At 46.5% G+C, this 20,494-nt stretch overlaps 1 protein-coding gene across 2 annotated transcripts in view; it reads left to right on the top strand.

The window, feature by feature from the left end:
* The window catches only part of SEL1L3 (SEL1L family member 3), a 97,328-nt gene that overhangs the window by 45,467 nt on the left and 31,367 nt on the right, over window positions 1-20,494 (top strand). For both annotated transcript variants that reach the window (XM_037529531.2, XM_037529530.1), the window contains exons 10-13: window positions 6,270-6,481; window positions 7,948-8,127; window positions 14,834-14,953; window positions 16,692-16,832. In XM_037529531.2, the coding sequence (XP_037385428.1) occupies window positions 6,270-6,481; window positions 7,948-8,127; window positions 14,834-14,953; window positions 16,692-16,832 (653 nt within the window). The remainder of the gene's footprint in view (window positions 1-6,269; window positions 6,482-7,947; window positions 8,128-14,833; window positions 14,954-16,691; window positions 16,833-20,494) is intronic.

The raw sequence follows: 20,494 nt of genomic DNA, 5'->3' as shown, positions 1-20,494 counted from the left end.
CTCCATATGACCCTATATGCATTTTGCACCATTCCCTTCAAAGAACATACAAGCCTCACCTGCCCGTGTTCATAAGCTCATCTGTTCTGCAAACAGCCGTCAGCCCCAGTTCACACTCCTATTTCCTGCACCACCTTTTCAGTGCCCCAGGCAGAAAACTCTGCCATTCTGTGTCCAAGGACTGATGTACCTGCTGATTGATTTCTAAATTGCTGATTTGTCTCGAGTCTACCATGATGCCAAGACAGGATCTGGGTTTTCTTTGAAGACCTTCAACAAGAGTAACTAGATGCACTCCAGATGGAAAGTGATCTCATTGTAAATACTAAAAATATCTTTGTCGGGAGTGAGAGATTTGACTTCCAGGAGACACAAGTTCAAGGTCTGCATGAGGCAGGCCAGCCCCAGACTGGAGAGTTCCGTGAGCCTGTTGTCCTGCTCCCTTCACCTTGCTCAGCAATCTCCAGCTGCACCATGTATTGGGTGCTTCTGAGAACTGTGCTGTGTCTGGGGTGACCATAATGAGACGTTTGACCAGCCCCTGCACACATGCCACCAGCAGTGCAGAGGAGGAGCCCCTTAACTTGACAGCTACTGAGCTAACCTGGTGTAAAATGCAGCTGTCCCCTCAGAAGTGCAATGCTTGTTCCCTCACCTTCCACAGCCAGCTTGCCCTTGAATGAAAGATGGCAAGCCCTTCAGGGCAGCGGAATGCAAACCAGTGTGGCAGAAGCCATTTCCTACCTCCTGGCTTTCCTGAACCTCCACTGTCACTTGCTTCCTGACTTGGCAGGGAATTCTCCTATGCTGCCCTGGTGGTAGCTCACCCCTGTCCAGGCTCGGTGACACCCAATACGAGACCCTATGTTTAGGACTTCCGGGGACCATGCGGACTGGGCAACCTCTGTGCTGTTTCCTGGGGAACCTTCAAATCTCTAGGAACATGGCTCCTGCCAGAGCATAGAAATGGTCCGATTAGCATTTGGGCTTTTTATACTTACTGCTAAGATGGCAGTGTGTTCGTCTGCATGCATTTCATTACTGAAAAGGTGGGCTGGCTATTTCTACTACTCCCCAATCACACTTTCCTTGTCAAAATGCAGCCCTTGGCACGGGGCCCTGGCATCCAGGGAAGAGAGGTAGAGGCCGCTGGGTAGGGGGGCTGCAACGGTGGCCCTGTGGGGAGCATGAGGCCTGAGCTAGTTCTGCAAGGAAAGGGTGATTCGGGACACGAAGACCAGGTGCACGAGGGCTGGGGGGCTGATAGGTGCAGGGCAGGCATGGGGACAGACAGGCAACCGCAGGCCCCTGCAGACATCTGCCTGAGGCCAGAACCCTTCACTGCTTTCCTTACTTTCATTCTGGGGGGGCACCTCTGAGCCCTGGAAGCTGGGAGCTGTGCCTGTTGGAGACAAGGTCTGCCAGCAAGTGGCCCTGGGATGAGGCCAGGTCCCAGGCTGGGCTGGCAGGGCTGACGCCATCTGCCTCGGTCCCCAGGGACGTCCTGACTCTCACCCCAGGCTTTGCCATGCTGAGCACAGGGTAAGGGGCGTCTCCACACACTGTGCCAAGGGGTGCTGGCCACACTGGCGCCACTCTGGTTTGGGTTTTTTTGTGGGTTTTTTTTTTTTTTTTACTCTTATCTTTGCCAACACTTGTCATGTTTATTCGGAGACTCTGGAAATGGTAGAAATACAACGATGTCACTTAATAACACCGGGGTACTGTGTCCCTGAAGAACTACTTGCATTGTTATTCACTGAAGAGCCATCATCTTTTGTATTTTTTCTGTACTTAAGTAAGCGTACGTTATGGTTATTAAAAAAAAAAAATACAGAGGCACAAAGAAGGAGACAAAGAATGGGCCATAATTTTCCTGCCCAGAAAATCCCTGGTGACAACAGGGAGGGGTGGGGGAGAGAGACCAGGGAGGAAAAGAGAGGAAAGGAAGGAGGAGAGAAAAGAAGGAGGATGACATGTAAAACCAGGAAATTTGCGCAGGACAGAAGGGCGTGAATAGTTGACTTTTGAGAGCAAAATAAGGCAGTTCCTTAGGTCTGCAAGCAGCGGGGCTGACCCGATCAGAATGCTAATGAGACATGTTCTGTGTTTTCCTTAACTAGTAAACTGGGTGGAGATCTTTCCTTCTCTGGTTACTGCTTTTGTCTCTCGGTCCTTTTTCCCTTTTCAAACTTCTGCTTTGGATGCATCACACCTTTTGGAAGTTGAAAGTAAAAATGACTTTCCTCTTGACGTCCCTGTTGCTCTCCCAAGGAATGAGTTTGCCTTTCTCCTCCTGAATTCTCAATCAGATGCCGACGCCAGCTCCTTATTTTCTTTTTCTTGCTTCTTTTAAAGACAAGCACACAAATGGCCACCTTATGACACTGTTGTTAAAAAAAAAAAAGGGAAAAATGCCAAATGGACAGTGCCGGTGCTCCTTGGAAAACAGTGAGGGTTAGTGGTGCCTGTGCTTTTGCTTCCTTAGCTTCTGGTGCAGAAAGAAAGTGGGAAAATGGCTTCCTCTATTTTGTTTGTTTGTTTTTTCATTATGCCATTAATCTCCATGAACAAGGCATGCTTTTTAGTTACAGATCGACCAGGAAAAATGCATATGCTAAACCAGATGGGTGAAATTAACAGTTTCATTAAACTGATTTTAAAATCGCCAGTTTTACAATATCACCAATGTCATCATGGCTTGGTGCTGCAGTGGAATTCAAACTAAGGAATGTGCAAGATGAGCAGCTTGACTTTAGAATTCCTTTTTTTTTTTTTTTTTAGAGGCATGTTTTTTATTTATTTATTTGTTTGTTTGTTCGTTCGTTTTGTTTATACAAGCACTGGGTACAGTCAGAAGCGCGGGAGGGTGAGAGAATTCACCAGAGCCAGAGCGGGGAGCAGAGCAGGCAGAAAGACCGAAGTACACTGCTGAGGAGAGCAGCGGGCGGCAGGAGAGGTCTGCGCGCCATGTGGGACCCTCCTTCGGTGGCCGAGGAGCAGCCGGGGATCGAACCGGCGCCGCAGAGGTCGCCGGCAGCTTTGCAACCCAGCGCTCAACCGCTGCGCCACCGGGGAGGCCCAGAATTCTTTTTTTATTATATTCACTAGTGCAGAAAATTGTTTAGATTCTTTAACAGAGAAAATATTGATTGGTAATATTTGGGGGGAGTTAAGAATTTTAATATGTATACGAAATAATGGAGCCTTTTCAACCTGCTTACATTTCAGTCTCTGAGGTTTTTTGTGCTAAGGATTTGAGATATGGGAAGGATTCTCCCATTGCTTCTTAGTCTCCAGCAATCCCAGCTACCTGGGTGTTCTCGCTAATGATTATTGGGGTTCCATGCCGAGGTCAGCAGGACAAGTGTTTCATTTGGAGCTTCATTTGGTTTGGAGTATCTTCTGTCCTCTGAGCTCATCTAGCCAGTGTCTGCGGGTATTCAGGCAAAACTCCTCATCTTAGTTGGGTGTTTGGTAGAGCAGGTGAGGTGGGGATGGATTGTTAACAAAATGTTAATACTGCTTTGCTCAGAATGTGCACGGAGGGCAGCTGAGTACCCATCTAAAAGTAAATATATGAATAAGTAGAAGTGGAATTTAATTTGCAACTCCATGGGATGGCTGCAGTACATACTGAATCTGTCAGAGAAAGTTCTTGTCCTGTTTAACTTGGATAGGATGGAATTCTCTCAAGCATATGAAGGTAAAATCTGAAAGGAGCTCCCAGGCTCCTGGTAGAAAAGATTATTATTCAGTTATATCCCAACAGAGGAGCACAGGGAAATGATCAATATGTGCATGTTATAGCAAACCACTGGAGGCACCCCAAGAGTCTAAAAACCAAGAATTGGTTGGAAAATGACTCTGCTGTGGAGTATAATCGTATTGAAGTTTTAGAAAATAACGCACTTTTGATAGCCATGAACAGAAACTCCCGATATGTGGCTCATTTAAAAAAAAAGTTGAGGGTCAGGAACTTAGAGGAAAGAAAATGTGTATGCATAGATGCAGACAGATGTGTATATGAGTTATTATTTGTGCCAAGAGAAGCACACACACCAGCTTTTAATAGTCTTTATCTTCACTATTAAGGATTGGAGGAGACGGAACTTCTGTTTTTATTTTATACAAATATGTATTGTGTGTGTGTGTTTTTTTTTAAACAAGTATCTATTTCTTTGGGGATCAATAAAATGCAGGAAGGGAAGCAAATTCCATTTGTTCATAAGGTGGTTTTCTTCAATATCTTGGACTGAAAGCAGATCCAGCTGTGTATTGCCTCTCAGAAACTTGGAGAAGGCTGGATGAGGATAGTCAGGAGCCACGAGATGAGAGGCCCCGCTACTGGATGCAGGTGGTGGGCAGACTCCCCCGCATAGCAAGGCAGGAGGAGGCATGTACCCCCCGATTCGGCAGCCAGCGTGCCCGTGTGCCCAGAGGGACTGGCACCAGCTCATAACTACTGACCTGGGCTTCACAATCTGGTCTGCAGATTCTGCTGGTCTCTATTTTTAGGGTGGACCTCTGCCAGGGAATTACCTAGACAGCCCATCTTAGATCTTCCCATTTGAGAGTCCACCATTGGAAACTGGCCTCTGTGCATTCCACCATGCAGAAATCTCCCGTTGCCTCCTGGAAGTTGTTGGCAACATTTACAATTTGGATGGAATGAAGAAAATCAAAGAAAAATGATGTAGGGAAAGTGATGGTCAGGTTTTCATGCTGCTGGCCTCTGTGGCTATTATGCAGGAGGCGCCTGGGAGCATGGGTGCGGGGCGCGCATGCCTGATGGCGCGCACCTGGAGTGCGTGTGGGCGTGTGTAAGTGGGCACACCTGAGCCTGGAGGCGGAGGCTATAAGGGCGGTGTCTCTCAGAGACTGGAAGAAGGTTCGGTGGGCTGGCTATGAGAGGACAAGTGACGGCAGAGAGAACCCAAAGAGAAAGGGTACAGATTTGCCGGGGGCTCCCTGCGTTGCCAGCCTGTGGGTTTGCCCCGCAACAATTGGCGTAGAAAGAGCATTAAAGCCTAGAAATATCCACCGAGGGCACTAAACTCTCCTTTACCCGTCTGCCTGAATCGATGGGGAAGCTGCTTTGTGTTTGCTGGCACCACAGTCAGGTGCAACAGTTTTTGAAGGAGGTAAAATTTTACTCTTATATCAGGTGGCCATTTCTCCCCAAACATAACCAGTGTCCTTCTTAGTGACTTCTTTGTGCTGTATGCAAAATCTCACGTGTCTTTCTGGTTTCATAGCTTCTAACAGAGGCACAGAATAGAAAGTTAACATTCACTGGCTGAATTAATAAATAAGAGAGATGAATAATGCAGACAGAGTTTAGAAGATTGTGACACTTAGATGATGGGGCCATGGCACTTGCTAAATGTTTATCAGGTTAATGGGAGGATTGGGTAAAAAAAGTATCAGAGCTTAAAGCAGTTGTGTAGAAAGGTCTGTACCCGCGGTGAAGTCTTTATGAGGACTGGCTGCCAACTAACCGGAGGTGGGGGTAGAACACTCAGTGGGAGGTCTGGCTCTGGTGACCTGCAAAGTTGGACCCAAAGCTTGGCCCATCCATTCTCCAGCTCTTGTAACTTCAGACAGGTTAGTTGACTTCTCCGGGCTGCAAGCTCCTCATCTGAAACAAAATAAGGATCATCATCATAGCGCCTACCTCCTGAAATGGGTCAGATTGCGGGACATGATTTGCATAAGTCCAGTATTTGAAGAAGCCCAACCCTTATTTGACATATTGCAAGTTCTCTAGAAGAGTTGACGCATTCTTTTTGTTGTATTTAGAGACCATGAGAAAACCTAGAGGCAAAAGAGGATCAGAAAGCATTTCAAATTCCTTTACTTTTGCTCTTTTTAGAGCAGCACCTAGGAACTACTTTTGAGGTAAAACATTCTTCTTCAGAGACCCCTGGAAGGAAAAAGAGGTCTCTAGAAATTTAGGTGGTCCAAATCAGGTGGTGAGTTACACCGAGCAAATTACTCTCTTGAGGTGCTCAGCTATATAAGGCACATCCTTTTCCCCAGGATGCTAGGCTGTCATTTAGTGCAAAGAAAAAGCTATTTACAGGATAACACTGTGGCATCCCCAAAGGGTTTAATTTACCTCCCTGGAAGGTGGTATATTTCAAGGCACTGCAGGACCAACCATATTAATAACTCAGGTGGTTTAATTGGCTTTCCCCTTTCCTTTCTAAAGCCATGTCAATCCCAGGGTAATTAATTGTGTGTGCTGTGAATTGTGTTCTGTACAGTGCCAAGGAACCCAAATGAATCTATATTAGAAATTGGTGGGAGGATATTTGAGAAGGCTGTAAAGAGACTCTCCAGTGTCGATGGTCTTCACCAAATTAGCTCTGTCATCCCCTCGCTGATGGATTCCAGCTGCTGTGGATACCATAAAGCATCCTACTACCTCGCCGTCTTTTATGAAACTGGATTAAATGTACCTCGGGATCAACTGCAGGTAGAGTATTTCATGGGCTCCAGAAATTTCAGTCACCTGAGTTACATTTGCACAGCAGGGCTCTTGTGCTCCAGGTGTTGCTGGACATCTTCATACTCCCTGGAGTCTTTTACATCTCTACATGGAAGAAAAATGTCCTGGGGCTGTGTTAAATACAGGATCTCCTGCTTTTAGTTACTGAAAAGGATGCTTCATTCCTGGACATAGACTCGGGCATGAGATTGGTATACTGTCTTAGAAACAGTTTGAGCAGATCTTACCAGGATCCCACTCTTTTGAGAACAAGTGTCTCTTGCCTAGTTCTTGTAACTACTCTGACTGTGGGACCACTATCCCTTATTTTTTTTTTTTTAAGATTTATTTATTTGTGCATACAAGAGATGGGGTATAGGCCAGCGATGTGGGGGGTGAGAGGATTCACCAAAAACAGAATGGGAAGCAGAACAGGAAGATTGACTGAAATACACTGTTGAGGGGAGTAGCAGGTGAAACAGGAGAGGTCTGCTGCACCATGTGGCTGCGGATTGCTTCATAGTGTGGTGCTTTACTCCTTGTGCCACCAGGGAGACCCCCATATTATGTTTTTAGCTAAATGGAGTCATTTGGACTTCCAGAAAGTATTGTCACATGCAGTCTTCTACCATCAAAATAAAAGCTGTTGATTTTGACAGTTGTTGGTTTTGAATCCAAATTTATTACGCAACTTGCCTAACATTGGGAATCAGAGTTTTATAAGTCCACTAAATGGTCCCTGATCACTTTTAGTTTCCAGATTTGCACAAAGACTTGTTCATTTTGGGTTTGGAAAGATTCGGACTGTGTAGACCGGCCCAGGGGCTCCATATTCCTTTCCAGTGGCTTCCCTTCTCTGATGATAGAGCTCATGGTGGACAGTTTGTTTTTCTGAGTCCGTGGGGCGATTCCCACCAAGGTGGAATGGTGTAGAAGAGTCTGTCTCTGCCAGAGTGGCTGGTTGGCCATGGACAAAGGACTTCACCTCTCTAGGCCTCTATTTTCTCTATGATGGGATGGGTCGGACCACTCAATTGCTGAAGACCCTTCCCAACACTAACATTCTGAGGGTGTGAGGTTGTGACAACGCCCACCTGCCCAGCCGTCTGGCCATGGAGGATACAACTAAATCAGACCAGGAACGCTGAGACTGCTTGGCAGATATGCAGAGATGCTGTGAGCATCAGGGGAAGGCTGTGCATTGCCATTGCGAAAAGGGCAGAATTCCAGAAACTTTACACTATTAGACATTAATAGGACAGATAGCTGGGAATCTATAAACCATGGGAAAGTTGTATTGCTTTCTTCTTTAAACATTTTTTTTTAAAGGCATGCTTACATGTTTCTGGGATGGCCAGGCTCATACAGGAACAGGGCAGGTGACCTTTTGATGTTAGGAGTTTATGGTCCCTGTCTACAACCTTTTGAATGCTTTGTCAATTCCTTCCTAACAGGGCATGCTGTATAGCTTGGTTGGAGGCCAGGGCAGTGAGAGGCTGTCTTCAATGAATCTTGGATACAAGCACTATCAGGGCATTGATGAGTACCCCCTGGACTGGGAGCTGTCCTATGCCTACTACAGCAACATTGCTACCAAGACCCCCCTCGACCAGCACACACTACAAGGAGATCAGGTACGAGAGAGAAACAGGTCAAAATGGTTATAGCCCTGTTGACCAGGGCGTCCTGCACAATTTTATAGTGTGTCTGCACCTGTGGCCGATTTATTTGTTGGCTTTCAGAGGATGGACAAAATCACATGGGGAGAATGCTTTCCTACACTCTCCAGTTCATATTTCCTGACTGTGCTCAGGCTGAATGCAGGTGCATTCCATATCTATGCATGAAAAGCTTTTCATGAGTGGGAGGACTGGCATGCAAAGTGTAGATTTGTCTCTGGACAGATTTAGATGTTGCAGAAAATGTGTGCCAGAAACATAGGTATCTTGTCTTTGTTCCAAGACCATTGGAAGTGGTGGGGTCCAGAGATACTAGGGAGAATGGAGCCATATTGAGTGGTGGCAGGGAACCAATGGCTTCTATCAATATGTAATAACAAGCAGTGTCTGGGATACCCAGAAGCAAGCTCCATCCCTAGCTATGTTCTGAGGAAGGACACTAACTTCAGCCCCTAATTTTGTAGGCTCCAAAATCTTATTAACCCTTTGGGCAAAAAAAAAATCAATGGCTCATACCTGCCCCCCAAACACAATGCATCCACTGGGAAGAGACCATAATGTGGTTGGCCTCTTGGACTGGGTTTGTACACACCTTCCCTCTCCAGAAATGATTTAAGATGGTTTGATGGTCATAGCAGTTGAGGTGGTGAAGTTGAAAAATGCAAGTTGGCTTTTTTCTTTTTTTTTGAAGGGCCAGATAATAAATATTTTAGGCTTTGCTTATACCGTGTCTGTTGAAACTACTCATCTCTGCCACTGACAATATCTAAATCAACGGGATGCCTGGGTTTGTGCAGCCAAAGACAGTAGGTAAATTGCAGTGCTGGATTTGGCTCTGGTCAAGACCCTAAACTTGTGATTTTCCCTGCTTATGCTTGGTGAGCCCAGGAGAGAGGCTTGGCTACGTCAGAACTGTGAGATCTTAGGCTGAACAGCTAACGGGGAGCCAGACCACTCGCAGTTCCCCAGCACTGCTCCTGGATTGCACTCAGAAACCCACAGTGCAGAAAACGTGTTCTTTGATGACTGGGAACGGATGGTTTCTGGAGAAGAAATCTGCTGTGGCCGCTGTACAGTTATGAAATAAATGACTCAAAGACACACACTGTCAGTGAACATTAAACATGAGTCAAGCTATAAAACACCAAAGGGCTGTCTACATAGACATTCTAATTCCTTTAGAAAAAATGATTTCTTCTGGATAAGCTTACACACTCATCATTTGTATTCTCTATGTGGATAAGCAATGTGCAAAATTTGACCTCTATTTGAAAGGAATTCATTTATTAATTGATAAACTTTTTGTAAAAAAAATTGCTCTGAAACATTCATACAAAGTCAAGCCACAGTATAATACTTCCACTGTTCTGTTCAACCCGAATGTGTTATTAATGTGCTGTATGTACATATTATACTTTTAAGAAATCTAATTCAGCATAAATTAGCAATGGGAAATGGTATGTCGTGAACAAGCTCCTTTTCTTTTGAAGATTTGGAATGTGAAATGTTATGATTATGAAAGAAAATGTTTAATTGGTCAGAACCGGAGAAGATGAATAGAAAAGATCCATCTTGTAGCTGAAAAGTCGTTTGATGAAGAAGCATAGATAGGAATTATGCAGTTAGAGGAGTTGTATCATAGCTCATTTTCTTAAGAATGTGTAATTAATGGCTTCTTAAGAATTTAAGCAGGTGTCATATGTTGATTTAAATGTCCTTTTGTTAAGGAATCTATTAATTCAGCAGCCCATGGAACAAATGAGGAGATAAGGCAAGCTAGACCTTTAATTAACAAACCAAGAATCCTCCAGTAACTCCTTCCTTGAATCTTGCTTCATTTTCTTCTTTATGTAACACGTGGCTCGCATCACTTCATCTTCTTTATTAGTCATCTCACTTCATGTCATTTCACTATGATTTAGTGGAACGCTGCTTCAGGTTACAGAGAAGGTTTCTGTTTTTTTTTCTGGCTTAATCCCAAATGAGTTTCTCGAATTCTCTCCCTGCCCTTGCGTTTCTGCAAGTCTTGGTCCCCAGCTTTCTGTTCTTCTCCTTCTATGCTTTCTAAAAGGTGGAGTCATTCACACCTCTAGTTTCCGTGCCTTCCATTTACCGAAATCTCTCAAACCTTCTCTGGCTGAGATTTTCTTTACAACCTTCCATGTGCTGTCATAACACACTCAGAGGGAGAACAACTTTCCTGCTCTCCATTCTGCACGCACTTCTCAGCTGACGGTACCATTTTCTGTGCTAGCAAATGGGGAGTCATCTTTGATATCCCACCCCACCCCGTCATCTGTGAGCTACAGTCCCAATGGCATCACAGGCCAATTGCTCTCTTCTGCTACCTTTGTCCTGCGTCCTCTTTCCTTGGAGCTGCTGTGACGGCTTCTGGTTAGGGGCTGAACTGTGTCCCCTAAGTTCATAGGTGAAGTCTTAACACCCCATGCCTTAGAACATGATGGTAGGTGGAGATAGGTCCTTTAATGAGGTGGCAAAGCTCAGATGGCATCAGTAGGTGGGCCCTGATCACGTGTGATTGCTATGAGGGCCGGGCATGTGAGGACACAGCAAGGAAGCAGCCAAGGAGAGACTCCCCAAGACTGGGCTCCTGAGACAGGCACCCCACCTGTTCACATCTGTGCCCCTTGTGCTTGGCACTGTGCTTGACATGTAGTTGGTATCTCAGCATTTACCGCTGGGATGATGGGTGGGGTGAGGGTGCAGAGAACCAGGGTGAACATATGGTAATTGTAGCATCTTGTGACTCTGGTGCTTTTGGATGCGACCAGCATTCATTGCTGTTTGCAGACACCCAGGCCTCTTAGTGTTTAAGTCTGTCTCTGTAGCATTGAGCCCTGGTCGCCTTTGCATGTGTGTGACATACACGTGACTCCCCCCACCCCCCGACTTTGGGGGATCTTGGGTATTTGCTTCCCTGCCTCTCCAGGGAAGCCATATTACAGCTGATATTTCCCCATTCTTACTTGAAAATCCCTAAAATGTTAGATTTCAACAAAGAGAACCCATACCCCCTATTGGGAGTCAAGCATTGTGGTTGATTTTAGCACCCTAAGAAGCAGGTCCTTAATGGCGGTTCCCGCGGGTCCTGAAGAAAGTTAGTGGAGGTGGGCGGCTAAGAGCAGGCTCAGAAATTGCACTGCGGAGCTCCTGGGCCTGCCGGCCCAACCACTGTAGCCACAGTCCACGGAAGGCGGGTGCTGCACAATGTGGGACACTGGGCCCTTCGCTCCCCTCCCCTCCCTCACTTCACCCCGCCCCCTTCTCGCCCTCGTCTCTTCTTTTTCTCTGTCTCTCCTTCCTCTCTTCTCTCTCTGCCTCCACCACTTCCTCGGCCCACCCCTCTCTCCACACACTCCCCTTGCTCGGACTGTCCCGTCGTCCCTGGCAGACAGCTGCTAAGATGATGAGCTCTGCCCTCTGCCCTTGTCGCCTGTGGGCTGAGCAGAGGGAAAGCCTTGGAGTGTGACGGTCTCAGGGTGGCGTGGGGCCCTCCCTGCACCGGATCCCGGGGACCTGAGTGCTGCACAGTCTCCAGGTGTTGCACCCCCTCCCGCCTGGTCAGCAAGTAACTTTGCAGTGCAGGGTGCTCCTTGCGCCTGGGGTGAGCCCACAGCCATCGAGAAGCAAACTCCTGCCTGTGTGACTGCGGGGCCAGATCTGCTCGGGTCAGGACCCAGCTCTGCTGTTCACTGCATGTGAATCTTGGACAACACTCCTTGCCTGAGTGTCTTTGTACAGTTTTTCCACCAGTGCGGTGGAGGCCGTGGGGTCTGCCCTCACACGCTCGTTACAGCAAGAATTAGTTAATCCACATGGCAGGTGCTCCATGGAGCTTGGCACACAGCGTGGGTGCCCTAAAATGTTTCTGGCCCCAGCACTGCCTCCTCAAATTCTATCCTTTCCAGTTGCTAAAGCATAAAGATAGATCTTTGTCCCCATGGCCTAAGGCTTTGAACTGTATCAAACTGCAAATACCAGTAAGAAGACTAATAGTCGAAGCTGCTGTTAGCCTTTTACACATTAGAATGAACTAAGGCCCTAAAGAGGATGACTTGCCATTTACTGAGCTTACCAGATGCCATGTTCTCTGCTAAGCTCATCCATAAACCCTCTGGTTTAAGCCTCACACAAGCCTATGAGGTCAGTACAGGTTTCGTTCCCGTTTTAGAGACAAGGCACCTGCGACTCAGAGAAGCTAAGGAATTCGCTCCAAGTCACACAACAAACGAGTGGTGGAGCCTAGATGTGAACCCAGGTCTTGTAAGATCCTCACTCTGTAAAAAATAAATGGCAGCAAGTGGAGTGCTTTTGCTATAGCATGTTCTGTGCTCAGCTCCATTTTATGGATGTAGAAACTGAGTCTTGATAAATTAGGTAACTGGCCCACACGTGGTTTGTGATGAGTTAGAATTCAGGTCCCTTGGGTCTGATGTGCAAGGTATTGTGTTCTCAAAGGCCCCATCATGCGACACACCTTGATGGCATCACCCAGAAGACTCAGAGGGGGTCAGCAACATGAGGGGACAAAGTGTTTCTTCAGAGTGAGGCATGGCCTGCCAGCCCCCCTGAAATGTGGCCTTTGCCAAGAGCCCTTCACAGCACTGTAGATGGAGGTCATGATATTTAAGGGGAGACAGTGAGAACAGTTGTCATTTGCCGCCCCTGGATGCTGGAGCCCTTTGCAGGATGGTGAAGCTGGGTGAGCACCATGGGTCCCCAGGCGGCCAGTCTGGCTTGATGCCTAAGTTTGAAAAACTCAACACTTTAGCTCTCTGGGCCACAAGTTTCCACATATGTGAAATGGGGATATTGGTAGTGACTGTCTTACAAGGTTGCAAGGAATTAATGAGTCAATCTGGGCAAAGCAATTAGAACAGAGCCTGGCACGCAGCCCGCGCTGGTTATTATGATATATTGTCGCTGCCAAGAGAGTGGCACAGACACCTAAGAGTCTAGCTCCCTGCAGGGTAGGAACTGTGTCTTCATAGATCATGTCTTTCACTCAAGACCCATGACAAAGTGAAGGAGGAAGAAAAAAGAGAAAAACAACCAAAATTCAAGACATCCAAACTCCCAGATGAACAAAAATCTTCTGAGATTTCATTACTCGACCAGCTGGAACTTGAACCCAGTTCTAGGCTCACTGCAGACAAGAGGGTCCCCTGGAAATTGCCTCAAGCTCCCATTTGTGGGGCGCCTCCATACACATTGGCTGTATAATTGGGAGAGTCGATGAGATGGAGGGGCTTGGATCCCATCAGGACCCCAGGCCTTCTCTCTAGAGGCAGCATCATGAGCCAGGAGGTCCGAGCTCTGCCTATGACTCAAGCCAACTCCATGGCCAGCTCTATGACTTGAGCTTGCGTTCATGGTTTTTCTGAGCCTCCAGTTTCTTTGCCTATAAGCTCAGGACTGTGAGGTCTGGGGTGTAGTCCTGTTGTGAGGGTTAAATGAAAACACTAAGTACCTGGCATGTGCTTGATTTCAACAAAAGCTGGTGGTGATTGTTATTCTCCTTACTAACAGCTCAGTGACCTCCGCCAGATTAGCAGCCCTCAGAGATTGATCCGTCTGGGTCTGGGTCTGAGAACCCAATAACTCAAGAACCTTATCAATTCAAATCTGAACCTGCATTACAACCCCCCCCCCCCGCCATGTCCCCAAAAGAGACCCCTGGCTCCATGTGGCTACAGCAGAAGAGACAATTGGGAGACAGTCTCAGGAAGGGGGGTGGTGGCTAGAGTTAGTGAAGCTCAGCTCTTCTCTGAACCAAGGTTGCAGGGATGGCAGGCCTGGTTTCTTGTCCTCTGAGACTTCTGGATCCAATTTCTGTGCTGTTTGCCTATGGCCTGCACTGGATCCAGGAGCCCTTTCTCGTACCCTGAGCCGAGGCACTGCTTGATGGAGTTGATTATGTGTGAGCGGAGACGGTGAAGCAGCAGGACCTTTTTGTATTTTTTCGTCTCATAAACAGTCAAAATTTATACATCAAAATGAGCTTTATTTTCTTCAGAGAAGGCAGATACCTGGGAGGCTGTGTGAAAATTCGAAACATTCTGTGAACTTTCCTTTTGAGTTCATCTTTTTGAGCCTCCAGCACATTCCTGCTGCATCCTCGGAGTTAGCATGCCCACTTCTTTTCAGGATAGATTTAATTTTTGGAAATAGCCAAAAGTTATTTGAAGCTGAGTCTACTAAATAAAAAGGGTTAGTCATGCAGGATAATAACACTTTGGGATAAATAAAACAAGGTTATACTTAGAAAATATTGACTTACCCTTTTTATGCCGCATAAAATCGGGCTCTGACACCAGTGGCACAAAAGCAGCTTTTCAAACAAGCTCGAGCAGTGGAAGTAGAATAAATTTTGTCCTCTCAAGACAAATTCTTCGATCGGAGCAAAAATACTCAGATACATGAGCCGTGATGCATTCATTTAAAAAGAATGTGATCTGCTGGCATTATAGCTTTAATGTCCTAGTTTAATTATTCCTGTAGTTTTTACTTGAGCAATTGCTGGTTTAAGAATAATGTCCTATCTGTTGCACGCTTATGTCATTTGGATACTTCTTTCCACCCTACCCTTCCTCTTTCTCCCCCTGTCTTCCCTTCTTTCTCGCCCGCCCTCCTTATTTAGGCATATGTTGAAACAATTAGGCTGAAAGATGATGAAATACTCAAGGTACAAACCAAAGAAGATGGAGATGTCTTCATGTGGCTGAAGCACGAAGCTACTCGAGGCAACGCAGCCGCCCAGGTAAATAGGGTCTATCTTAGTCCAAGTCACGCCCAGGTAACACGTAGCCCCAAATCTCAGTGGCTTAAAGCAATACCATTTCTTTCCTGCTCGCACAGCCTGGCTGGTGGGGGTTGCAGGGCTGTGCATTGTAGTCTCTTAGGAACCCAGGCCAACAGGAGCTTCCGTATAACCACACTTCCAAGCCATGGCAGGAGGGTGATGTTACGGCCCCTCACAGCCTGGGCCTTACTGCTTCCATGCAGAAGTAGCGCAAGTTACTGCTCTCATTTGCCAAAGCAAGATGCTTCATCACTTGGCTTCCAGTGAGCTGGAGGGGATGTCCTACCTGCACCCAGGAGATGAACGCCTCTGTCCATGTTACCAGTTGGAAAGACACGATCAGACATAGTGGACCAGGTAGAAATAAGAAGAAGCCTCTTGGAGGGAGAGAGAGTAGATGGACCTGGAGAACTCAGCTGTGAAGACACTAGAAAATCACATGTGTTATGTTAGGCCCAGCGGAATCTACTCTGTCTCTGGAACATGTCTTGCCTTTTGGGTAGACTTTTAAAGAACAGAAAGGTCAGAAAGCTGGGACGATGCCCTCCCATGACTCCTTGCCTTGATTTCACTAGGATTGAAAGCTGTGATGGGTGCAGATGAAGGCTGATTGCAGAGAGAAGGAAGCCTCCTTGTCAAAGGGTGGATTTAGCTTAGCTCATCCTCTTTGTGAGCAGACAGTGTGGGGAAGAGGCTCTGGGTCTGCTGAGCAGGCAGAAGACTGGAGGTGGGAAAAGGAGAGAAAAAAGAAGGAAAGACATGAGAAAACACTTCAGACTTTAGGAAGGCATCTCCCTTTCCTCTATAGATGTCTTCGTAGTATTTTAGGAGATACTTTGCTGGATGCTGTAGAAGTATTTGGGGGGAGAATGAGAAGAGAAAGAGCAGAAGCAGAAAGAAGTGAAGACAGTATGGATCCAGGCACATGAAGCCAGAATGTCAGCAGACATTACCTCTGGCTCCATTCGTGGGCGTCTGTCCCTCCCCTGCAGTCTGTCCAGTGCAATTCTAGGGCAGAGTTCTGGAAATGTCTTTGCCACAGCTACTTCCCAGGTGCTCCAGAGCTTGCATGAGTTTCCTAGCAACAGACACGTCTTCCTTTCTTCATTCAGTTAGTTTTTGTTGAACAGTTTCTATGAACTTCTATTGAGCTCTGTTGGGTGTGGGGTTGGGGGTAGGAGGGCAAACATATAACATCTTGAGGTCTTGGAGAACTCCCATCTCATGTCTAATGATGAGTTGCCATGTGGACAAATGCTGGGCTAGGAGCTAGGTGTAGAGGACTCTCTGCCTGAAACAGGTGTTGCATTCAGAATGGTGCCTCTGCTCCATTCACTGAACCTAAGGGTAGGCACTGCCCCCCCAAAGGCAGGGGCGTGAGGAGAAAACAGTAGTGATTTTTGCCCAAGGTCCATTGAGCTCTGGCTCTAGGTGCAGTGGATTCATTTGTGCGCACACACACACATACACACACACACACCCTCTCCACATGCACTTATGCATACACCATTTCCAATTTGTTAAAGACTTGTTTTTGCACAAGTCCACCTCCAGTGTTCTGGCTCCACTTGAAAGAGACCACATGTCTACCTAATTCTTGGTTCCTATATAAAGGTATTCTCAGTTAGGTTTGTCCTCCCGTCTTTGTCAAGCATTGCCCAGAAAGTCATTATTCTAAATTGCTATTGTCTTGAAGCAACGATTGGCCCAAATGCTCTTCTGGGGACAGCAAGGGGTGGCCAAGAACCCAGAAGCGGCGATTGAGTGGTATGCCAAGGGCGCCCTGGAGACCGAAGACCCTGCATTAATATACGACTATGCCATTGTGTTATTCAAGGTAAGGATCACTTAATTTGCGCTGAAATTGTGCACTTCTTATCAGACTTCCCGAGCAGTTTCCTGTAGGCGTGCAGGCAAACAGGGAGTCTGTAACTGAAGAAACCTCGTATATGTGCCTGTCACTCTTGATGAAAAGGGGTATTTGCTGCAAAGGCAGAGTCGGAAGCAGTGCCCTGGTCTTGTTTTTAATCATTAGTCTTACTTTGGCACCTGGATTCTCTTGGCTTTTGCAAGAACTGTGGCAGTCTGGAGGAGAAGCCCGTTTTATGGATCACTACCTGAGCCAGCCCCTCTAGGGGCTGCGGGCTCACAGCAGGCAGAGTTGTCACTGAATCATAGCTTTGCTGTTGGGTTGATCCCAACTATTCTGTTGATCAAAACAAAGATTTTGGTTTTGAGCCAACAAAATAGGGGGGCTGGGTAGGCAGAGTTTTAGCCCAGGAGACAGCAGACAGAGTTCAAGTCCTTCCTTTGCAGCCACCACTCATGAATCCTTGATCTGTCTGATCTCACAGGACAATAGTAATGACCCACAGGTGAGGTAACATAATGCCCGGTGTTGAGAACCATATAATACCGTGTGTCTTATACAAAACAGTAACAGCTCACTATGATTGATCATGCTTCTTACTTGATGTATGTGTATTAGCACATTCAATCCTCACAGCCACTTGTTAGATCGGCACTGCGGTGTACTATGAGTGCTGTATCTCTTCAATAACAAAGGCTCAGAAAAAAGCTGTAACTTGCCCAAGTTCACACAAATGATACATTTCAGACCAGTGACTGTGGTCCAGGCAGTCTGGCTTCTGTGTCTGTGTTCTTCACACTCACACAGAGACATCAATTCATCAGTCCTGGAAAAGTGAAAGCTCTTGGGTCTGGTGAGGAATCCCCCGGACCCTCTGTCCGGGCCCGGAGAAGGCAGCTGCCCCCACATTGCATGTGTCTTCAAATGAGAACAAGGCTTCACGTGGGCAGAGCTATACTGTGGCCACTTGCTATTTACAACCATGACTTTTGCTACATTTCTATCCTTCAGAGCCTTAAAGCCTCTTGGTTGTTATGGTTTCCAAATTTAGGACCTGGACTTCTCTTTCCAGTTGTCAAATCAGCATAGAAATGGTTTGATGCTTAGCCATATGCCAATACATTAATGCATTCACTCAATAAATATCCATTCAGAGCTGACAAAATGCCAAACTCTGTGTTGGATGGAGGGGCATACAGATGCTGGAGCCATGGCCCTGATCTCAAGGGCTCATAGGCTGATGGGGAAGACAGAGGACAGAGACGAGCATAAAGGAGGGGCCCCTGTCCACTGGAGTTGGGACTGGCTACTGTCCAAAGTAGAAGTTAAAGGCATGAATCAAACATTACTTATGCCCGCCAGGAGCCCACAACCTGGAGGGAGAGGTAAATGCATAAATTGATCATGCTGGAGGTAACATAATGTTTCTTTAGGGTCTCATTTCCCAAACCTGCATTCTGTTATCCCTGGGTGGATGTAGGAAGCCTTTTATCAGCATCTCCAGGATGATTTCGCCTCTGGCCAGATCTCTTTGAGTATATTCCAGAAGAAACCCAGAAAATGGACTTTCTAAATGTGAAGACTAGTGCTTGCTTTGGTGTGGGTATTCAGCTTATATTCAGAGAAGGTTCCGTGATGGTGACTGTGGTTTGTCCCAAATGGGGGACAGAGGCATCCCATTTTTTTTTAAAGATTTATTTATTTTTATACAAGAACTGGGGTACAGGCCAGATGCGCGGGAGGGTGAGAGGATTCACCGGAGACAGAGCAGGGAGCAGAACAGGCAGACTGATGAAATACACTGCTGAGGGGAGCAGCGGGTGAGAGAGGAGAGGTCTGCTTCGCCATGTGGGATTCTTGCTGGCCGGCAGGGATCAAATTAGCACTGCAGAGGCTGCGGACAGCTTCACAGTGTGGCGCTCAATCTCCTGAGCCACCAGGGAGGCCCAGAGGCATCCCATTTTGTATCCACATGAACTTTGACTTTTACAACAGTAGCTTGTTCATGAATTCATTCAGTGGCTTGTCATTGACAATCACTATGTCCTGGAACATAGTGTGGACATAGAGGACATATGTCCTCTACATTTCTTTCACTTAACAACTTTCAGTACTATTCAGATTTGGGTCTGGTGCATAGTCTTTTTGCAAGAAATGATTGCACTTGTGAGTAAGTAGCACGTATCCTGGAAAATCCATAACCTGGGAATCAGGGTCTCTGAATTCTAGTTGAAGATCTGTGAGGTTTTGTATAATTCAGCCTCTCTGGGTCCTAGGTTTTTCCTTCAACGCAAAGAAGATGGAGAAGAGAAACTTGAAGTTCAACCAGGTTTTAACATTCTATCATTCCAGTCATTCTAGTCTCCGATGCTTTTCCAGAAGTGCCAAAAGGTGGTCTTGGCACCCCATCCAGTTATGCCAAGTAGCCACCCACTGCCCTTTTTCTCTCTCCTCTCCCGCTCTACTTAAATGAAGTAATGGTGCACTTCTGAAAAATATTTGCATCTTCCACTTTGCTTCAGTTCATCGGTTTTATTAAATAGGGAAGTTAAAGTCTAGTAGAAATTCAGTATATGCAATTTAACCAAACTTAGATTTACAATTTTATTATAGAACCTGAAAAAATACACAAAGATATCCCTCAAGGAGTTTGTGAAAGGTTATTCAGCCTCAGCAGAGAGCTGAAATGTCCAGGAGGATATGTAGTGTGATGGTTAGAAGTTTGGATTCTGGAGCCCACCTGTCTGGCTTCAAATTCTGTCTCTGCTTTTCATTCTCTGTGTGATCTGGGAGAGGTTCTCAAGTGGGAAATAACAGCACCTCTGGTTGGATTGTTGTGGGGATTGTAGATGACAGGATAGTGCTTGACCCTGCCAATTAACACAGGAACGTTTACTAGCGCTGTCTTCATTGATTATAGAGCCAAATATAGTAAGCATAAGTAAGTAGAAGCTTAGCGCTAAGTATTTAATTAGAGTTCAAGCTACAGCCATGCAAAGTGTTCCTGTCTGCTGTCATATGTGACACCTTCAACCACTGTCTCAGAACAGGAGCACGTGGGGTGTAAGTGTCAATAATAGCATTTGGAAGCAGCTACCGCATTCATCTGATGCCTCTTGCCTGCCCCTGTCAGTGTCACGCCTATATATCAAGAGAGACTTTATATGTTCCTTCCCATCCCTCTTCACACCTATTGTTGGCTCACATGGTCTTGCCACACCCCAGAGCCCCTCAGTTGTAACAAGAACCCCCAAACCACTTCTCTCCATGGTGCACACCCTGTCTTGCTGGAAGAAACTTCATTTTGCTGGAGAAACTTTGTCCATTTCTGTCAGTATCCGATTCCAAGGGGTCCTTTGTATTTACAACTGGTCTCGGAGCTGTTCCTGAAGTTGCACCATCCTACCCTGGAGACTCCTGCAGGGGCTCAGGAAGGCTGCCATGACAGCGCAGTATTACACTGGGCTGTCTGACACAGATAGAGTGCTTCATGTGGCTGGCAAATTAGATAAACCCCAGAGAAAAGCATCCAGGGTGGCCAAACTCATTTAACCTTCTTCATGGCTTCTTCCAAAGTACCTGTGGATTGACGCAAAGGGAGTCACTCAGTGATAAATGGGGAATTCGCT

Source organism: Talpa occidentalis, unplaced genomic scaffold (assembly GCF_014898055.3).
Source record: "Talpa occidentalis isolate TD23 unplaced genomic scaffold, MPIMG_talOcc4v2.1 talOcc4.6, whole genome shotgun sequence".
Classification (NCBI taxonomy): domain Eukaryota; kingdom Metazoa; phylum Chordata; class Mammalia; order Eulipotyphla; family Talpidae; genus Talpa; species Talpa occidentalis.
Note: the sequence above shows the minus strand (reverse complement) of the source record. Positions and strands in the feature narration are given on the sequence as shown.